At 48.4% G+C, this 20,179-nt stretch overlaps 1 protein-coding gene across 1 annotated transcript; it reads left to right on the top strand.

Annotated features, from left to right (window-relative positions):
• The first annotated feature begins 7,619 nt into the window (after positions 1-7,619).
• On the top strand, positions 7,620-12,694 carry CDKN2B (cyclin dependent kinase inhibitor 2B). Its single transcript, XM_048932108.1, has 2 exons — positions 7,620-7,760; positions 12,416-12,694. Exons 1-2 carry the CDS (start codon positions 7,620-7,622, stop codon positions 12,692-12,694), a joined length of 420 nt encoding a protein of 139 aa, XP_048788065.1.
• Positions 12,695-20,179: the final 7,485 nt, after the last annotated feature.

Below are 20,179 nucleotides of genomic sequence, written 5' to 3'. Positions count from 1 at the left end.
TTGGAAGAGGCTAAATACAATCGGGAAGTAAAGTGACTTTCCATTGTGGTGGGGTGGGGGGAACCCTGCTTTTCAGAACTCTATTTTATCTCCTTTATTTTTAAAGGTTGCATGAAGGTTGGAGGGGATTTGTATGAACTTATGGTTTGCCAAGAGGCAAGGAACTGAAAAGTTCAACATTTGGCAAGAAGCTTCTTGAGGAATTTGTATGGTTTTTATTTTCAGCTAAACATTTACTGCTATCGTTTAATGAATGCTGTGCAGAAACAATGCTGTGGTTAAAGTCAAACCGTTCCTCCACTACCCTGGTGAACTTTCGAGCACTTCAGCACAGCCAGTCCAGGGAGTAAATTATCCTACAGGCCTTTTGATAGCATCAATATGTGGGTTTATGCAATTAGGTAGAAGAAAGATCTTGGCTTTTTGCAAGAGGCTTGAAAATATTGCCTTGGCAGATGATATAATTAATAAATAAGCTAATAGTCACAAAAATGTTTGAGTTTTGAAGTATCATAATGTAAAGCATGACTTGAATTGGGCTTGACAACAGCTAGTGAACAGCATATAATTTGCCAGCCTGACTGGGAAGGACAGGCATGGTATGCCTAGCAATTGAGTTTCAAGATGCTCTACCAAGGAGGGTGAACTAAAGGGAAGGAAAAATTCTAGTGCTTTTCATTTACTTAAAAATTCATGGACTGGATGAATTAATTTAAGACAAATTCTGTCTGTAAGACAATTCTGGCAGTTCCTGAAATGTGTCTTGAATTCCTGGTGCCTCTTTCTCAGAGGTTGAGCAGGCATAGCTAGCAAGTAGAAAATCCAGAAACACACACTGAATTCTCAGCTAGAAAAGCTCCCTGTGCAATCAGCCATTAAGATATCTAGAGAAAAATTAAAGAAATTATGTATTTCAGGAAGTCAGAAATTCACTGGCACAATCCTTACACATTTAAGTAAACCACAGGTGCAGAGTGATTTTCTCAGTGCCATGTAGTTAAATGGCAGGAAGATGAGCACCATTGCTTGGATTCCAAGCTGTCCTGCTATACAGATGCCACAAAGCAAGTTGGACATGTGCTGGACATCCTTTCTGACTGGGTGTCCCAGATTCTGCATTCACAATGCTGCAGTCAGCTAAACTTTGGGACGTGCAGGCACACAGGAGCAAACCAAAAGCTTACTTCTAGACAAACATTTCCTCATACTGTGGCTTGTCAGCCCTTTCATGGTACAAATCATAAGGAAAAGGAGAGTACACTTTCTGGACCATCTGTAGTTCAGGAAATTGCTTCTGGTACACCAGAATTAATCTTGAATAACAAAAGTAGGGATAGCTTTCAAGGAGATAGTCTGCTAGCATTTGCTTGTGTTTGGGAAGCCCCCTGCTTTCTGACATAGGAAAGCCATTGATTTGTTTTCTAGCTAGAATGCTTCCTCTGTCACTGATGCATCTGTTCTGGGAGCAAGTTTCACTGGAGACCCCCAAGGAAGCAAGCATCACATCCAGTGCCAATGAACAGACATGGAACAAGTTTTAAGGTCTTCAGTGAGCATGTACAGCTTATTATCTTCATTAAAAGTAACAGCGTATGCAGAGAATTCATCACAAGCATAGTTAGGCAGACATAAAATTGCTGATTGTGTATCTATGCAACATTTTGTAGTTCTTGTTTGAAATAATGCAAAAAGAAGAGCAGGAAGAAAAAAAAGAATAAAAGAATAAAAGAAAAATACAGAGCTCAATTCTAGGATCTTGTCAATAATATTAAAAATAGACATGATTAAAGCTGTGATAGCACTTTTAATTCAATTTAAAAGAAATCTAAAGCCCGTGTTTTTCTCTTCTGATCTATTTGCTGGCAGACACTTACAGTGAGACACAGTAAGTAGGCAAGCTGTCCTGTGAACAGCTGATGTGCCTGGAGGCAACTGGAGGAATTTTAGACCTTTTTGATGATTTTCTCTATTTGTATGATTTTATTTTGTTTTCAGAATCCAGTACTGTACACCCAACTAGCCCTATTACCTTCTGCATTTGCACCACCTCCTACAACAGGCCTTGCAGTTCCTCCAGCTCCTGAAAAAAGCCCTGTGGTTTCTCCAACCCCTGCAACATGTCTTGTGGTCGCTGCGAATTCTGCAGTGGCCCTGTGATTGCTCTGACTCTTGCAGTGACTTTTGCAGTTGCTCTAGCTCCCCTGATGAGCTCTGCTGCTGCTCCAGCCCTTGCAACAGACCCTGTAATTGCTCTAGCCCCTGCAGTGGGTCGGAGCAATAGCTTTTTGACAGACCCTGCAGGTACTCTAAGCATTCTGATGGACCCATTCTATAGGTGCCATGAGCCTCACAACCAGTCCTGTAGTAATTCCACTCCTGGTGACAAAGCCCACAGTTCAATTACAGAATCAATCAGTGTCAGTATCAGTTGTTTCTACAAGCAAGATGAAAGAAGTGTCTATGAAAGTCAAAAAGTTTATCTAAGAAAAGTTAGGAGAAGAAGATGAAGATGGAATAGAGCCATTACAAAAGCAGGAGGAAGAGGAAGAGATAGAAGCTACTCAAATCCTGATGTTCAATGTGCTGTGATATTTGTGAAAAGATTATGGCTGTTGGTCAGGTGAGTACATAGCCACAGGTGAGTACATAGCTGCTCCATTGCTGGGATGGTGGGGTCTGGAATCTGTACTTAGCAGGCAGTGAAGCCAAGCGGCTGGGATCTCTTCCTAGGGAAAGTGACATTGACAAAGCAACTGGAAAAGGAACACAGTCCTTCACCCTATAGTGGCAATTCTTGTTAGCTGTGAGGGAAAGATAGCCCTTCAAGAAACAGTTGGCATTGAACCCAAGCAAGTGGTCAGTCATGGAGAAAGTTATCCAGTACTTGAGGGAACTAGCTGTGGTAGAGATAAGGAATTAACTTTGACAGTAATGCCAGCTCCCAAGATTCAGATGATGTGATATGTATGAGACCTGTGAGAGGGACTGTCGTTGTATGCCAGCACACTGGAAGAAATAAACTGGAATTATAATTAAATGTCAGGTGTGGATAAAGTGGCTAGTCTACTTCAACAGTATGATACTCTCTCTTCCTTCCCATGGGCCTGTGTCTTGGCTGTGGAGAAACTGGTTCAATGGCTCAAAGAAAGAGAAACTGGTTTAATAGCTCCTCCATTACAAATTAATATTTCATCCATTAGAAGTGTCTCTCTGCCCAGGAAGGTGGGTATAGTATGTACACAGCATGTTCTATCCTGTACTTTTACCTGCATGACCGCAGAAAGAATATGAGGAAGTGGGATGGAAAAGCCATCTCAAACCCTACAGGCATGAGCACATGAATTGCAAGGGAAAACAAATACAAGAGAGGGTCCTTCCAGGAAATACTGGCTGCAGTTCCTAGTGGGTGGATCTCCAGACAGAGAAGATGGTCTGATCTTACCTCTGAGGGTGACAATGAGCCTTCTGGTTCTCATGCACAAGGGATAAGTAATGAATACAATAACCACAACTGGAGGGGTGCTACCTCCAGACACATGGTGGAAAGAGGCAATTGGGTTTATTGGGCTGTGTGGATTTGTTGGTCTGGTACATTTGAACCACAGAAATATGGACACCTGTGCACAGTGTACTCCAATGCTACCAAGTTATAAAGGGGCAAAACCCATCTATAATCCATATATTTCTGGACTGGCAAGAGGATCCCAAGATATAAATGTATTGAAGGCCAAAGTGAGCATAACAGGAAATGAGTAGCAAAAGCTGCTCCATAGGCTCCATGCATTCTTGATACAGATTATCTCAGGAGAGGCTATTTCAAGGATCCCAAAGGGTGTCAGTGGGCTTTTGGTATAGCTGCCTTGGAGATGGAGGACATTAAGCAGCTGTCTACCTTGCCTGGACTCTCAGAGGACCCTTCTGCTGGGGGGGTGCTAAGAGTAGAAGAACAGTAAATGCTGATTGCTACACAGCAGTGCTACTACTAAGCAGTGCTCCAGTGGAAGTGTCAAACCAGGACTCCCCAATTCTCATTCTTCAGCTGATTCACCAATTGGAGAACCAAGGAGTAATCAGCAAGACTCACTCACCCTTCAGTAGTCCCATATGGCCAGTGCAAAAGTCCAATGGAGAGTGGAGGCTAACGGTGAACTATCATGGGCTGAATTAAGTCACATCACCTCTAAGGATTGCTGCACTACGTGTGCTAGAGCTTCAGTATGAACTGGACTCAAAGAAATCCAAGTGGTATGCCACAACTGGCATCACTTATGCGCTTTTCTCACTTCCTCTGGCAGCAGAGTGCAGGCCACAGTTTGCTTTAAAATTGAAGGGGCGTCCAGTACACCTGGAATTGACTGCCTCAGAGGTGAAACACAGTCTTAGCATTTCCCATGGGCTGCTTCACACTGCACTGGAACAGGGGGAAGCTCCTGAGCACTTGCAATACATTGATGACATCGTATGGGGCAACACAGCAGAAGTTTTTGAGAAAGGGTAGAAAAAAATTCAAATCCTTTTAAAAGCCAGTCTTGCCATAAGACTAAGTAAGATCAGTGGACCTGCACAGGAGATCTTGTTCTTGGGAATAAAATGGTAAGATGAACATCATCAGATCCCCACAGATGTGATCAGTAAAATAACTGCTGTGCCTCCACCAATGAGTAAAAAGGAAGCACAGGCTTCCTTAGGTGTTGTGGGTTTCTGGAGAATGCATATTCTGGATTAGTGACTGACTGTAAACCTTCTCTATCAAGTGATCCTGAAGAAGAATGATTTCACACGGAGCAACAGCCTTTGAAGAAATTAAACAGGAGATGGTTCATGCTGTAGCCCTTGGGCAATCTGGGCAGGACAAGATATAATAAATGTGCTCTATATGAAGCCAAGGAGATTGGCCCCACTTGAAGCCTTTGGCTGCACAAGGAAGAAAGAGAGGAAGGGAGGAAGGGAGGGAGAAAATGAGGGAAAAAAAGAAGAAAGGGAGGAAGAGAGAAAGAGAGAGGGAGAGGGAGAGGGAGAGGGAGAGGGAGAGGGAGAGGGAAAGGGAAAGGGAAAGGGAAAGGGAAAGGGAAAGGGAAAGGGAAAGGGAAAGGGAAAGGGAAAGGGAAAGGGAAAGGGAAAGGGAAAGGGAAAGGGAAAGGGAAAGGGAAAGGGAAAGGGAAAGGGAAAGGGAAAGGGAAAAAAAAGGAGTAAGAAAGAGTGAGAAATAAAGAAAAGAAAGAAGGAAAGAAGGAAGGAAATGAAGGAAGGAAAGAAGGAAAGAAGGAAGAGAGAGAGAAAGAAAAGGAAGCAAAAGAGGAAGAAGGAAGAAAAGAAGGAACAAAAAAAGAGAGAACAAAATGGTAAAAAGCCATTAACACATGAAATACTTATGCAGTTCTTGTGGACACTGACTTTTTCTTTACTTTATGGATATATAACTGTCAGCAAAGCGCCATCAAGAAAAACTTTTTCTATGAGTAGTACACATCTACACTGTACAAGTGATAGTAGAAAAGGTGATACATGAGATTGGAGTCAGTGTCCTATTTCCACTGAATAAATCCAGTAATAGCACAAATCATTCCAGACGTTGTTAAAATTACTCTGTTGTCTTTTTAAGATATACTTTTGATATACCTTTTTCTACTTGAGAGCTGCCACTGTAAGTAAGGTGGCATATATGTAATTCTTCCTTTTATTTCTTGGGGTTTTGTTGTTGTTATTGGTTGGTTGGCTTTTGTTGGTGGTGGTTTTCTTTTTACTGAAGATGTCTGAAGTATCTTTATTTTATTATTTTATGGCACTCGGCACTCAAATATCAGATTCAATATTAGGGAAAGAAGACAGATAAAAATAGTGCATCCAGAAAGCAGTAAATTGTGTAGAAGTGCTCAATTATTATCATTACATTTATATCAAGGAGGTCTTTATCATGAATAGAACTTCACTCATTACTATGCATCTGAACATAGAGGCAATAATGGGACTGCAGGAGTGGAATTTTGCATTAAGCTTTCAGTTACAGAAGCTTGCTACTCACACCATAAATAAACATTACTTTACACAGACAGTTTTCGTTGCCCATTCCAGTTAGCCTTCTTCTGTTTTTCATTGGTGGAAACCAGTAATGCCATCTGGTACAGGAAATCGAGACAATTCTTGATAATGTAGATACATCTTTTGAAGTTATTAGGATAATAAAGTAATTTAATTGCTTTGGTGGTATGTAGTGGCAGTTTCAAGTAAAGATACAGGTAAACAAGTGGCCAGCGTGACAGCAGTAGAATTGAAAAATGCAGAATGCAGATATAGACTGCAAGTATGATTGCAAACACCCGAAAAGAATTATCTTAGAGATGTGACATGTCTGATAAAGTCTTGCACATGCACGACAGGAAACAGGTCACTCTTCTGACCCTTCGCGGCGAGAGAAGGAAGAGCTCCTTCCTTTAGCTTTTCTTTCCTCTGAACATTTCTACACTGCAAGACCCAAGACGTCTTCAGTTCCCTTTGTAACACCAGCACACGCCTGTTCTGCACTTACAGCATCATCCGAGGAACTCCAACGGAGTCGCGGCGCTGCGCCGATCCGCGCCGCCCCGCCGGCCGCGTGTCCACCGGTCGGACCTCCGGAGCTGTCCGTGGTGCTGCCGCCCCCCGGCTGCGGGAAGGGGGCGGAGCCGAGCGCCGAAGAGAGCTGGGGTGAACTCTGCGGGCCTCGGTTGGATGGGGAGTCACCTGTTTCGGGGGGAGCTAGCTGTTGGTTTGCTTTTGTTTGGTATGGCTTTTGTGGGTTTGTTTTTTTTTTTGTTTGTTTTTTGTTTTTTTGTTTTTTTTGTTTGTTTGTTTTCCCTGTTTAATTGACTGCTTGCTTTGTTGGTTCGGAAGGAAAATGGAGATAGGAGTCTCATCTCGCTCCTGACGGCAGCTCTGTGCCGCTGCACTGAGCAAAGCTCTGAAGACTTTCCAATTTAAGAAAAGAAGCGGGAGGGATGTGCCGAGGCTCCCGTACTGATGTGTACCCGGAGGAGGTGTAGGCACCCTGGAGGTGGTAAAGCACGTGATAAGAGGCCGCTGCCTTAAGGCAAGAAAGGAAAAAATACAGAAAAGGGAAAGAAAAAAAAAAAGAAAAAAGAAAGAAAAAAAAAAAAAAGAGAGAACGACGACACGGAATAATCGCCCGGCCGCCTCGGCAGCGGGGAGCAGTGGCCGCACCGCCGCGCCGCCCCATGGCCGCCTCTTTCCGTCGGGGCGGCCGCGATGACGCTGACAGCCGCCGGGTGAGGCGGAGCCGACTGGGCCGGACCGGAGCGGGCACGGCTGGGGCGGGCCGGGGCGGAGCGGTACCAACTGCGGGGAGAAAACAAGCGGCGGGCGACTCGGGCACAGCCGTGGCCCCGCAGGTGGAGGAGCCTCCGGCGACGGCACATCGCCTGGTGCTCCGAGGCCGGATCGCGCCGCCGAGAGCTGCCGGTGGTGCAGGCGTGGAGCGGCGGAGACGCGCGCTCCCATGGACTGGGCTCCCACCGTGGGTCGGCATCGCCGCCAGCCGAGGGCAGCGAAGGACGGAAGGGCGGCGGCTGCGGCCGGCGGAAGGGCCCCGCTGCCCGCGGACACAAGGCCGGGCCTGGGCGAGCATGGCGCAGAGAGCGGCCCGCACGGCTGCGGATGAGCTAGCCAACGCCGCCGCCCGCGGTGATCTGCAACGGGTGAGGGAGCTGCTAGACGGCGAGGCCGACCCCAATGCTGTCAACTCCTTCGGCCGGACCCCCATCCAGGTAGGGAGGACGGAGAGGCCCTCCGTATGAGAGGACCGGGGCTGAGGGCCGCCTCCCGGGCAATGGCTCTTCGGCGGGCGCGGAGGCAGCCCCGGGCTGAGTGCCGGCGTCGGGCGCACCCCGACAGCTGTGCTGAAGCCAGAGCGGCACCATGGTTCCTGTCAGCCTGGTGCAAAGGGGAAAGTCTACAACCGCCGCAAGAAAAGGGTTTTAGTTTCAGCAACCCTGGATCGCGTTGTTATCAACCATAGGATGATCAAAACCGAGAGCCTTAATGCTCATCTCACATTAAATGTGCAATAACAAGTAACGAGTCACCTTTTCAGAGAGACTTACCCCTCCACCAAATCGGTACCTTCTGCTTTACTGTCTGTCTGCTATACTTCACTACTACTACACTTACTATTTCTTCTATCTTTTTCCAAAATAACGATAACAACAACAATAATAGTACGGTGGTTCTCACATATTCAGGCTTCTCCATCAAATCGGCTTCTTCTGCTTTACTGTCTGCTATACTTTACTACTACTACACTTAAATTTTTTTTTTCTTTTTTCAAAATAATCATCCTTGTAGTACGGTGGTTTTCATGATATATTCGGGGGGGAAATAAATAAATCAGTGGTTTTTGTGATTTGTTCAAAAACTCCTTGAAGCAGAACCAGTCAGTGCACAGCCCTGCCTGGCAGCCCGGCAGACGTACACTCATCAGTCTTCGAGGAGCTGAATCGTACTGCTGTGAACGCAAAAAAAAAAAAGCGCCCGCAGGAATATAAACTACATTTATAAAGCCGATTTAATGTCTCTGGCCGTTCTACACAGATTCCTCTTAAATTTTCAAAATAAAACGAAACTTGGGTAATTCTCAGAAGCTGTATTTAAGATACGCTGTCATTGCCTGCAAAACTCTCTCCTACAAAATGTCGGTGCTGCATTTCTCCAGAGGCGCGGATTTGGGACCGCCCTCCGACGTGGTTTTTTTTTTTTTTTTTTTTTTTTTTTTTTTTTTTTTTTGGCACCTTTGTGCAGCACAGATCTGCTCCGCGAGCTGAACGCACGGCGCTGGGAGAACGGCGGTTCACGCACCGCCCGTGTGTTCGGAGGCTCCCGGGCGCTCCTCTCTGCCCGGACTCGGGGCCGAACGCAGTGGGAGTGTCAACGGCTTACGGGCTGGTTCGGCCCGGTTCCGTGATGAGCGGGGCGGAGGGGTCTGCAGATCTGCGCCTCCAGAAAAAAAGGAAACAGGGGACCCCAAAATAATTAAAAACAGCAGCACCGATCTGAGGAGAAACAAACTAATTTACTAAGTATATTATCGGAATGCAAGAGAACACACTATAATACAATATAATCAGAATTGAAGCTAATAAATCAAATATAATGAGAGAGAGAATGTCCGAAAGGTGGATAGGCCTCACCACAACGCTCTTGCCAGGAGTTAAACCTCCTCTCCCTGATCTCAAGGTTCCCTGGGGAATGCAGTTCTTCCTCTCTTCCGGGCAGGTACCTTGAGCATTAACAGTTAAAGTCCCAGTGCCCCACATGATGTTATGATGTGGAATACCAAAAACCAAAAATCACAGAACCGTGCATTCCACCCCTTATTCTACATCACTTAATATATATATAATTAATATAATATATATATATATATTAATATATATACAAACAAACAATAATTACCAAACATTAAACACATGCACACATAAACCTATGTATATATGGAATTACTGGCTGCACTCCCCCAGCATCAAATTCCCTTGTGGTACACATTGAACATCCCCATTTCTCAGCATCACCCACCAAGTGGACCCAGGTCCCTGGGCAAAAACAGTTCCACGCAGAGGTTTGCTCTTCCCAAAAGCTGGAAGGACCCAAACCACTTTTCCCAACATGTTCTTCACATGTACTACAGGGACATTATCTCCCTTGACAGTATGTAGGGAGCTAGCAGGACCATCACGATTGATAGATCCTCTGGTATTGACTAACCAGGTGGCTTCTGCCAAATGCTTCTCCCAATGCTTAAATGTCCCACCACCCAGTGCTTTCAACATGGTTTTTAGCAACCCATTGTAGCATTCAATTTTACCAGAAGCTGGTGCATGATAGGGGATATGATAAATCCACTCGATGCCATGATCTTTGGCCCAAGTATTTACAAGAGAATTTTTGAAATGAGTCCCATTATCTGACTCAATTCTTTCCGGGGTGCCATGTCGCCACAGGACTTGTTTCTTCAGACCCAATATGGTGTTTTGGGCGGTAGCATGGGGTACTGCATATGTTTCAAGCCACCCAGTGGTTGCCTCTACCATAGCAAGCACGTAATGCTTACCATTGCGAAATCATGGCAAGGTGATATAATCAACCTGCCATGCCTCCCCATATTTGTACTTTTGCCATCGCCCTTCCTCCCACAGAGGTTTCATCCTCTTGGCTTGTTTGATGATGGCACATGTTTCACAGTTATGAATAACCTGTGCAATGGCATCCATAGTTAAGCCCACCCCTCGGTCTCTAGCCCATTTGTATCTTGCATCTCTCCCTTGATGACCAGAGGTCTCATGAGCCCACTGAGCTAGAAATAATTCACTCTTGTGTTGCCAGTCCAAGTCTATTTGAGCCACCTCAATTCTGGCAGCTCGATCTACCTGATGGTTATTTTGCTGTTCTTCAGTAGCCCAACTCTTGGGCACATGAGCATCTACATGGCGCACCTTTACAACTATAGTCTTTGTTCGGGCAGCAATGTCTTTCCACAGTTCAGCAGCCCAAATAGGTTTACTCCTTCATTGCCAGTTATTTTGCTTCCACTGCTGTAACCACCCCCATAAGGCATTTGCTACCATCCATGAATCAGTGTAAAGATAGAGCATTGGCCACCTCTCCCGTTCAGCGACATCTAAGGCCAGTTGGACAGCCTTTACCTCTGCAAATTGGCTTGATTCTCCTTTCCCTTCAGTGGCCTCTGCAACTTGTCGTGTGGGGCTCCACACAGCAGATTTCCATCTGCGATGCTTTCCCACAATACGACACGATCCATCTGTGAACAGGGCATATTTCTTTTCATCCTCTGGTAGTTCATTGTATGGTGGGGCCTCTTTAGCATGAGATACCTCTTCTGCTGGTGATGTTCCAAACTTTTTACCTTCAGGCCAGTCCATGATGACCTCTAGGATTCCTGGGTGGCTGAGGTTCCCCATCCGTGCTCGCTGCGTAATCAACACAACCCACTTACTCCAAGTGGCATCAGTTGCATGATGGGTGGAAGGAACCTTTCCCTTGAACATGCAGTTCAACACTGGCAGTTGAATTGCCAGAAGGAGCTGTGTTTCAGTACCGACTACTTCGGAAGCAGCCTGAACCCCCTCATATGCAGCTAAGATCTCCTTTTCAGTTGGAATGTAGCACTCTTCTGACCCTCTGTACGCCTGACTCCAGAATCCCAGGGGTCGGCCTCGGGTCTCTCCTGAGGCTCTTTGCCACAAACTCCAAGTGGGACCGTTCTCTCCAGCAGCAGTGTAGAGGATGTTCTTCACATCCTGTCCCATCAGTACTGGTCCTAGGGCCACGGCACGGGCTATCTCCTGTTTAATCTGCTCAAAAGCCTGCTGCTGCTCAGGGCCCCATGTAAACTCATTTCTCATTCGCGTCACATAATAAAGGGGGCTTACAATGAGGCTGTAGTTTGGAACATGCATTCTCCAAAAACCCACTATGCCCAGAAACGATTGTGTCTCTTTCTTTTTCTCAGGCATCAGATCATCTTCGAAGGGGCATCTTTCTTTTACAGCTAACAGCATCTGCTTCCAGAGGGTGAAGGCCTGGTTCTGGCATGTACCAATGCCTCTGTCAATGGCTGAGTCCCTAGCAATGCCACCCAGTTGGCGAGCTTCTCTACCATCTAAGCCACACACTGTTGGCCCCATTGTCCCAGCATCGAGGTAACCAAGTGGCAATAGGCTCATTTGGGTGACGTGAGAAGTCTTTTCTCAGACTTTGAATTCCGTTCATTTTCAGAGATCAATCAACAAGGGTAACAATATCTTGCTCACCTCTTCCTCTGTCAGGACTTCTTGTTGCCCTCGTAGGTGTTGGTGACCGTGGTCTTACTGAGGGCCCCTCCCCTGGACTCAGGGGTACTTCTCCTAGACCTTGGAGCCACTCCTCTGGACCTCTTTCCTCCTCTTTCTTCTGTTCTAGCTGAGTCGAGATTCGTTTCGTTTTCCGTCCTCTTACAGGGGCAACTGACATCAATTGTGGTGCCTCCTGTGCTTGATCAGGCTGGTCAGTTCAGGGAGCGAGGCTATGGGCAGCAACGCTTCCCTGCTCTCCCGAGCCCTATGCTAAAAGTTTCCGAGAAGAAGCCGATGACCAGCCTCGCTCTGCAGGCGCGGTTTCGCGGTGGCCATCGCGACTCGGAGCCGCGCGAGTTTGCGTGGAGGTGCGCGATGGAAAACGAGAGATTCCCTTCCGTCCTCAGCCGCGCTGCCGCCTGGATCTCCGCGGCCGCCCCGCGCTACCGCCGGGCCCCGTTCCCCCAGGAGCCCCTGGAGCTCCTCGGCGGCCTCTCCGCCTCCTCTGATATGCTGCGAGGCCGGAGCGGAGAGCCCGCCGCTGAAGAACGCTGTGACCGTCCTTCCCCCCGCAGGTGATGATGCTGGGCAGCCCGCGGGTGGCCGAGCTGCTGCTGCAGCGCGGCGCCGACCCCAACCGGCCCGACCCGCGCACCGGCTGCCGCCCCGCACACGACGCGGCCCGCGCCGGCTTCCTGGACACGCTGGCGGTTCTGCACCGCGCCGGGGCGCGCCTCGATCTGCCCGACGGCCGCGGCCGCCTCCCCCTCGACGTGGCGGCCGGGGGCCCGCACGGCCCGGTCGCCTGCTACCTGCGGCGGCCGCCGGCGCTGCCGCGAGCCCCCCTCCCCTGATTCATTGACCGGCGTCCGGACCGTGCTCCCACGGGATGCAGCAGGGATTAAGAGGGACGTGTGGATTTTAGCAAGCTGCTCTTTACACGAGTCTGTGTGCTGCCCTGCTCTTAAACCAACCCTCCCCCCCCCCCCCCCGGCCTTCCCCTTTCGCACGGGAGTTCGAACACTGTGAAGAGATGAAGGAATTGCTCCCTTCGCCTTGTGTCCGACCTTTCTGTTAAGCCTCAGTCCGAAGCTTCCCTCTCCCCTGCCGAGCCCCGCCTTCGTCCCCACGAAGCGGCTTTCCCCCGCAGCTTTGAAGCCGAACGAGACGGCGGGGCCCACCATTCCGCGTTGCAAAATCAGAATACCGGGGAACGAAGTTTTTGGTAAACACCTCCCGCCAACCACGCAAGGTGCTGCGGCATGTTGGTAAATGAGCCCGTGGTGCATCTGCGGCTCTTCTCACGGCGTCAACAAGCACGGGAAGAAAACAGCGATTTGTGCCTCTGTAAGCCCGCCACCACCCTCGCTTGAAGGAATACGCGCAGGTGACCTGCTCCGATCCGCTGCGAGTTTACAGTATTCTGAAGGAAATCACCATGGCTGCAAAACGAAAGCATCAAGGAACTAAAAATTAAAACTCGGACTTTCATGTGTCTCTGATTTCTCCAGGCTGCCCGAAACCGGCGAGTATGGCAACGAAAGAACCACGCCGATAAGTTCGGGTTTTGCAGTGGGTCCGCTCTCGGAGGAGCCATGCGCCGCAGCGGGGAGAGCCGAGCGGTTGCGTGAGTCCGCATCCTTTGTGTGTCAGCGGGACGGAGAGCAAAGCCGGAGCGGCAGATCGGGCAGCAGCAGCCCCGCGCCGCAGCTCTGTGCGCTCCGCAAAGCGTCCGGAGAGAGTTCGAAGGAAAAAGATTTCGATTTGCGTTCATAGCCTCCGCCTCGTTCACATAAAAGTCGTAAAGATAATAAATGTACTAGTAAGTGTAACTTATTGGAATATATAATCATCACAACGTGATCTCGTGCAATTTGCTCTTCATAATTAGCGTGTGTAAACGGACAGTCCGTAGATATGAAGTTTTGCCGTTTATGAATTTAATTCATATATGTAATGAGGATACAAAAACGTTCAGAGCATGTGTATGAAAGCATCGCGATGGTACATCAAGCCTATACGTGTGCTTATCGGTTATTTATATATGTAATATGTTTGTGCTTTTCTGTGTTCACTATTTATGCTCGCAAGGATGTACAGAAGCTCACATTAAATTTAAAACAAATGCGAAACACTTGCTTTGCATGAGAATGCCTAAGGTGTTTATTATGCACATGTATTTATGTAGCAAGCACTTGATAAGAAAACACAACGTAAGGTGATACTTCTTCGGGCTGTACGCTGCTGTGTATCGGTGCCGGGAGCCAACGGGGACAGTGCCGGGCGCGGCTGCGGGGTGATCGGCGGGACAAAACGGGGCTGGGGACGGAGCTCAGCCCGATGGCTGCTCTTCATGTAATAGTGAGGATCTGATGGGTCGCTCTCCTGACCTCCGTCAGGCCAGGATTCCTATTAAAAGATCCTTTTCGCCGATCACCAGAATTCGATTTAAAATATTCTCGTTGTGAGAATATTCGCGTTAAGGAAAGAACAGCAAGAGCAGCAACGCATAAAACCGGTAGTAATACCCGGCGCCCCAAGGCCGCCCTCGCAGAATATCAGAAGCCAACAGCGTGAATAACCGGAGCTGTGCCTCGCGACACGGCGGGGGAGCATCACCCGCGTCCGGCCCACGGCACGGGAACTCACCGGGCGGATGGTCCTCGTGCTGGAAGCTGGAAGCCCTCCCTGGAAATAACAGCAGTTGTCAGCAGCGAGCGGCAGCGGCAAGGAACATTTCCAGCGCGCCCCGACAGCGCTGAGTTAAGCGCGGCTCACAGCCCGCGCTTCTGACGCGAGGCAGCAGCAGGAGCCGGGGCTCAGCGCCGGGGTGCTGGGATCTTTTGGCCGCACACGCGTCCCGCGGAGGCTTTCGGGGCTGAGGTGCGCGTCGCCAGAGGAGGGTAAGTGAGGAGAAAAAAAAAAAAAAAAGAGGAAAAAAAAAAAAAAAAAAAACAACCAAAACAGCCTCTATCGAAAAGCCGCTTTCGTTTCGAAATGGCCGTTCTCAGTCACTCGTTTCCCAGGCTCGAAATAGGACTCTGTCCAAGGGAAAGCATCACGGGATGCCCTTTCCGCAGCTCTGCCGTTAGGCTGCTCCGTGTCCAGGCACAAGCAGGCTCCCATCCGTATCGCTGTCATTTCTGTTTGTCCAGCCCGGTGCAGGAGGCGTGCGCTAGAGGCGGAGAGACTGCACACGCACACATACACAGCTGCATTTCTCCCCGCTCATCCCCCCCCCCGCTGGCTCCCTGCAGTCCTTGCGCACCCCCACCTCTTCGACCCGACCCGACCCGACCCGACCCGACCCGACACGACTCGAAGTGGCGGAGACGCACCCGCAGCAGCGGCCCCGCAGCCGCACGGAGGTACCGCACCCCCCGGGCGCAGCCACCGCCGCTTTGCGAGCTGCTTGCGGCCCCTTCAGAAATAGCATCGGGGCACGGAGAGACGCGACCGCGACCGGGAGCGGGGCGAGGGTAGGGACAGCCGATTACCCGTTTCTGCTACTTGGCGCGGAGGGATGAGATCCGCTTTTTATGTCTGTAATTATCATCTCTCATTCCGCTACGCAACGGCCCCGCGCCGCGTTCAAATGGCCATGTGACGAGGAAATAGCTGCTCGTCGGGCCGGGGTTTGACCCGGGGCTGTTAAAGCGGCAGCGATCCGCTATAGCAGCCACGGTGCTGCTCGCGGGGACGCGCGAATGTTTGCAACCTGCATCCTTTCCAGCGGCACCGCGGGGAGCTAGAGCCCGCAGAATAAAATAATAATAATAATAATAATAATAATAAAGAGCGAGATGGTCGTTATGCGAGGAAAGCCTGCGAAGTGGGGGGGGGGGGGGGGGGGGGGGGGAAAGGGAGGAGGGGAGGTAAAGGAGAGGGCAAGGGACGTGTCGTCAGGGCTTTATTTGAAAGCCCGGAGGCGCCCTGCGATTGGCCGCCCTCCGCGCCCGTTCAGCGGCGGAGCTCCGCGAGCAGAAGGCCGACGGCCGCCCCCGCCCCATCCTCCGCCGCCCGCCCGCTTCGAGGCGGGAGCTCCGGCAGTGGGAGGTGTTCCGACAGAAAGGGGCGGGGAAGAGAGGCGGAATGAGACGGAGTTAGCCACGCGGAAAGGGAAAAAAAAAAAAAAAAAAAAAAAAAAAAAGAGAGAGAGAGAAGAAAAAAAAAAAAAGAAAAAAAAAAGAGGAAAAAGAAATCCTCTCCAATGAATGGCGAGTGAGAGGGCCGACTTAAGACCGGGGCCCTGCGGGGGGAACGCATTTCCATCGCGGCTCTCCGGGGGCTCTCCCGCTCCCATGTCCCCTCGGATAAGGTGCACCGTCCGCTTTCGGCGCGCTCGCCGCCGGCCTCTGTCCCTCTCGCTGCTTCGGCGCATCTTGCGCGGGGTTACCGCTGTCCTGCGGCGCTCCGGGCCGCTTCGCCGCGTTCTGCGCCGGGTCCTGAGAAGGAGGAACCGGGGCAGCACCCGGTCCAGGTACGGCGGGGGGCGGCGGGGCCGGGAGGGCCGAGCGGCGGCGGCACAGGGCCCTCGTGCGTCCTCCTCTCCCCCTCTTCCATTCTTTTTTTTTTTTTTTTAAAGCTTTTTCTTTTTCTATTTTTTTTTTTTCTCTTTCTCTCTTTCTCTCTTTCTCTCCCTTTTTTTTTTTTCTTTTCTAAATACAAATGCAATTTGGCAAAGCAGCAGGTGGTCGGCAGGTTATATCTGTCTTTTCTCCCTCTTTGAGAAGTAATTTCTCTTCCCCTATGCATAACTCAAAGCAGAACAGTGCAGCTCTGATCACGCCATCTGTGATCTCTCCCCTCCGAGGGCACAGAACAACCGTGGCCGTCCCCAGCGAGCGTCTCTTTTCCTCTCCGTAAGCGGGCAGAAATGCAAACCCGGAGGATTTAGAGACATTTCCCCGATTTCAGGTGGCAAAAGTGGGTCGCTGTGACTCTGCACAGCGCAGCTTAGGCCTCGGCCGTTACACACAATTGGGTGTGTAAAGAAAAACTAAAAAAGCTTCTGGTTCTGATGAGAAGATGGGGAGCGCATTGCAAAATGCTCTCAGAGAACTGTGTGAGTTCACAGCCGTCTTCATTAGGGAGCACGGAGTGGAGCTGTGTAGGCAAAGTTAGAAGAGAAGGACTGCATAAATAATTGCATGGAAATATTTTCAAAAAGAAAACTAAATGCAGATCTTAAAAAAAAAAAAAAAAAAAAAAAAAAAAAAAAAAAACCATAAAGAAAACAAAACTAACAAACAAAAAAACAGCAGATGAAATACTCCACAAGCATAAATCTGCTGAACTGTGAGGCTTGAGGAGTGGCTGCAAAGCAGCTCTGCCTGCCCACTCCCAGCTGCATCACCAGCAGTGCTTTCTGGCTCACAAACCTTGGAATATTACACATGAAATGAATCTCAGTAACAAAACCCGGTTTTGCTCGTTATCTCCAAGCACTTAGTTTGTTGTATTTTTAGTAGGCCGAGTTCCCTCATTTTGCAGTAAGTACATGAAAAAGAAACCACGAGCTCTGACCCCTAAAAGAACAAATCTCAAATATAAAACTGTTGATCTAGAAGTAAATGCAGTGTAGTAAGGAAGAAAGAAAGATACAAATAAAAGCAAACGACAAAACAGAAAAGCCTTCACGGCTCGGGCACTGTGGCACTTCGTTTTGTTTGTCTTTCTCCTTGTTTTCGCACTAGCTTTAAATACGGCTTTTTCTTTCTTTCTCCTTTTACTTTCTTACTGAGGAGATGGAGGTTTAACACACCACTCTGGTCTCAGATAGTCCGAATTTCAGTCTGATCGCACTGAAAATCAGGTTCTAAAAGAAGGGAGTATTTCTAAGGCAAGTGTATGTATCCGAAAAGGTGAAAATTTTGTTTTGCTTAATTTTACTGCTCTCAAAATGAAATGTAATGGCGTTAGAGACCCATAGGTAGCATGCGAGAATTCTGGCAGCTTGAACCCCTAAATGCAGCATTTCCAGGCATAGCTTGCAGGAAGATGGTAGCTTTGCAATCTATTTCACAGAGGGGGGAGGGCGGGGGGAGGGGGAATAAAAAGCAAATTTGGACTTATAAAGGCTCTCATTTCGTAAATAATGAACTTAGAAATAAGCCCCCTTTAGCTTTTATTTGGAACCGTTCTCGAGGAGATGACTCCATAAATAGGAAATAAAGTTGCTTAATTCAATAGAACGGTGGGGGGGATGTTATCAGGGATGGAGGTTTGCAGGGGGGGCAGCAGCCATGCCCCCCCACAGGCGATATCGGGGGGCTGCTCGGAGCCGCGGTCCTGTGCAGCTGCCGGCAACTGCGGGCTGTCTGTCGAGGCGCTGCGAAGTGCGACAAAGCTGCGTGCCCTGGCCTATTTCTTTCTTTCTTTCTTTCTTTCTTTCTTTTAATCTGCAGAAATCTACAGCTATCTGTTAAACAACGTAAATATTCTGCCTGTTTGCCTTTTTTTTTTTTTTTTTCTTCTCATTTCTTTTCCTTTCATCGTGTGTTTTCGTTGTTAATTGCTCTTAAGGAAGGGAATCGTTTGCCCGGCGAGCGGCACGTTGCTTTTTGTGACCTTCGAGCTGGTCGTGCAGAACGTTATTTTCCTTCCTGATGGCTGCATGTCTCAAAATGGAGCGGGGGGAAAAAAACAAAAGCACCTATCTTTTATGTCTTCTAAAGGGAGGGGTGTGTGTCAGAGAGGACATTTTAGGGATATTTTCAGATTATCTATGGCTATTATCTATGCTTTGCTTAAATCAGGCGAATTGGAAATTTGTTTTTGTGTGTGTGTGTATATATATATATCTATATATATTTACTGCTGTTGGTTTTGGCGTTTCATGCCATCTTTCATGAACAGCCTGTTCTGGTATTAAATGGGGAGGTTGGTGGCTCTGCCCTGTGGCAGAGAGATTGGAGATTCATGATCCTCGAGGTCCCTTCCAACCCTGGCCATTCTGTGATTCTGTGAACAAGAAACCTCTATTTCACAGCTTTTCAAAATCTAACATTAAGGTGCTGGATTTTCCAGCTCTTGAGAAAATATGTGCAACATATTCAGAGGCTTTAAGCCGAGAAAACTTTCTTCATCTATTTCTGCTTTTTAGTTTGGTTTCGTTTTTTGGCATAACTCTGAACATCGCCCTTTTTCCCCGATGGCAAACCTTCTCACTTCCACGCCGCTTTTCCATCGCACCCTTCAGGAATGCCCCCGTGCTCCTTTCTCTACCTACTGACTGCTGACCGGGTGCGGTCCCTTTAGTTTCTCCTTTTTAGGGCTTTACTCAACCCCTGAGCTCATTACCAAAATATTTGTTAAAACGTGAAATAATTCAAGAAAATCTTTTGAAAGATGTCGATCTTCAGGTTTTTTTTTTTTTTTTTTTTTTTTTGTTGTTGCTTTTTAATTATTTACCTATTTAATTTTATTTCTGTGTGACTGTGTGAGGACGGCGCTTTTTCTCCCTGGCAGTTTTACCTTTTAGAGCAGGGCTGGGTTTTCTGAGCTTCAGACACGACGTAAGGCTGCTGCTTTTGGTGCACCTCCTCCATTTCGTGCGCCATTTCAGATTCCTATGCTGTTCTATAGCACCGTAATGTAAAACTGAGTCGGCGTTCAGTGTTAAAGATCTGGAGCAAAGATTTCAAAGAGAAAAAGGAGAAATGGAAGCTACGCGGTCTATTTTATGTGGATTAATTTCCCTGTCCTTTAGGAACACATCTTTGCAATAAAGTTGCTCTGGGGAGAGAAGCTGGCTTCTCCTTATCCCCAGGTTGGAAGTATAACATCAGGACTGTTTTCAAAACACAGCCACACAGACTCGGCTATTATTTGCTCTACTCCTGGTATGACTGTGTGTTGTTACATTTTGATTAATTGCAGGTCGGTCGTTCGTAGTAGAATTGTGCAAAAGAGGACTTGCTGTTTGGGGGAAGTACCATGTGATTTCTAGTATGCCAGCCGTGCACCTCTGTGCACGTTGCTGGTCAAGCAGCTTCTCACACTGTTGGGTCTGTAATCCTTGGCACAGAACTGCACCTGCCGTTTGGTGCCATCCTGACAGGTTTCATAGGATGATAGACTGGCCTGGGTTGAAAAGGACCACAATTCTCATCTAGTTTCAACCCCCTGCTGTGTGCAGGTCGCCAACCAGCAGACCAGAGCCACATCCAGCCTGGCCTTGAATGCCTGCAGGGATGGGGCATCCACAGCCTCCTTGGGCAACCTGTGCCAGTGCCTCACCACCCTCTGGGTGAGAAACTTCTTTTAGCATGGATGGGGATGCAGATGCTGTCTGGCTCAGCTGGTAACTTCTTAATGTACAAATCTGCTGAATTTTT

The sequence above is a fragment of the Lagopus muta genome, chromosome Z, assembly GCF_023343835.1.
Source record: "Lagopus muta isolate bLagMut1 chromosome Z, bLagMut1 primary, whole genome shotgun sequence".
NCBI classification, from domain to species: domain Eukaryota; kingdom Metazoa; phylum Chordata; class Aves; order Galliformes; family Phasianidae; genus Lagopus; species Lagopus muta.
This window is presented reverse-complemented; position numbering and strand designations above follow the sequence as displayed.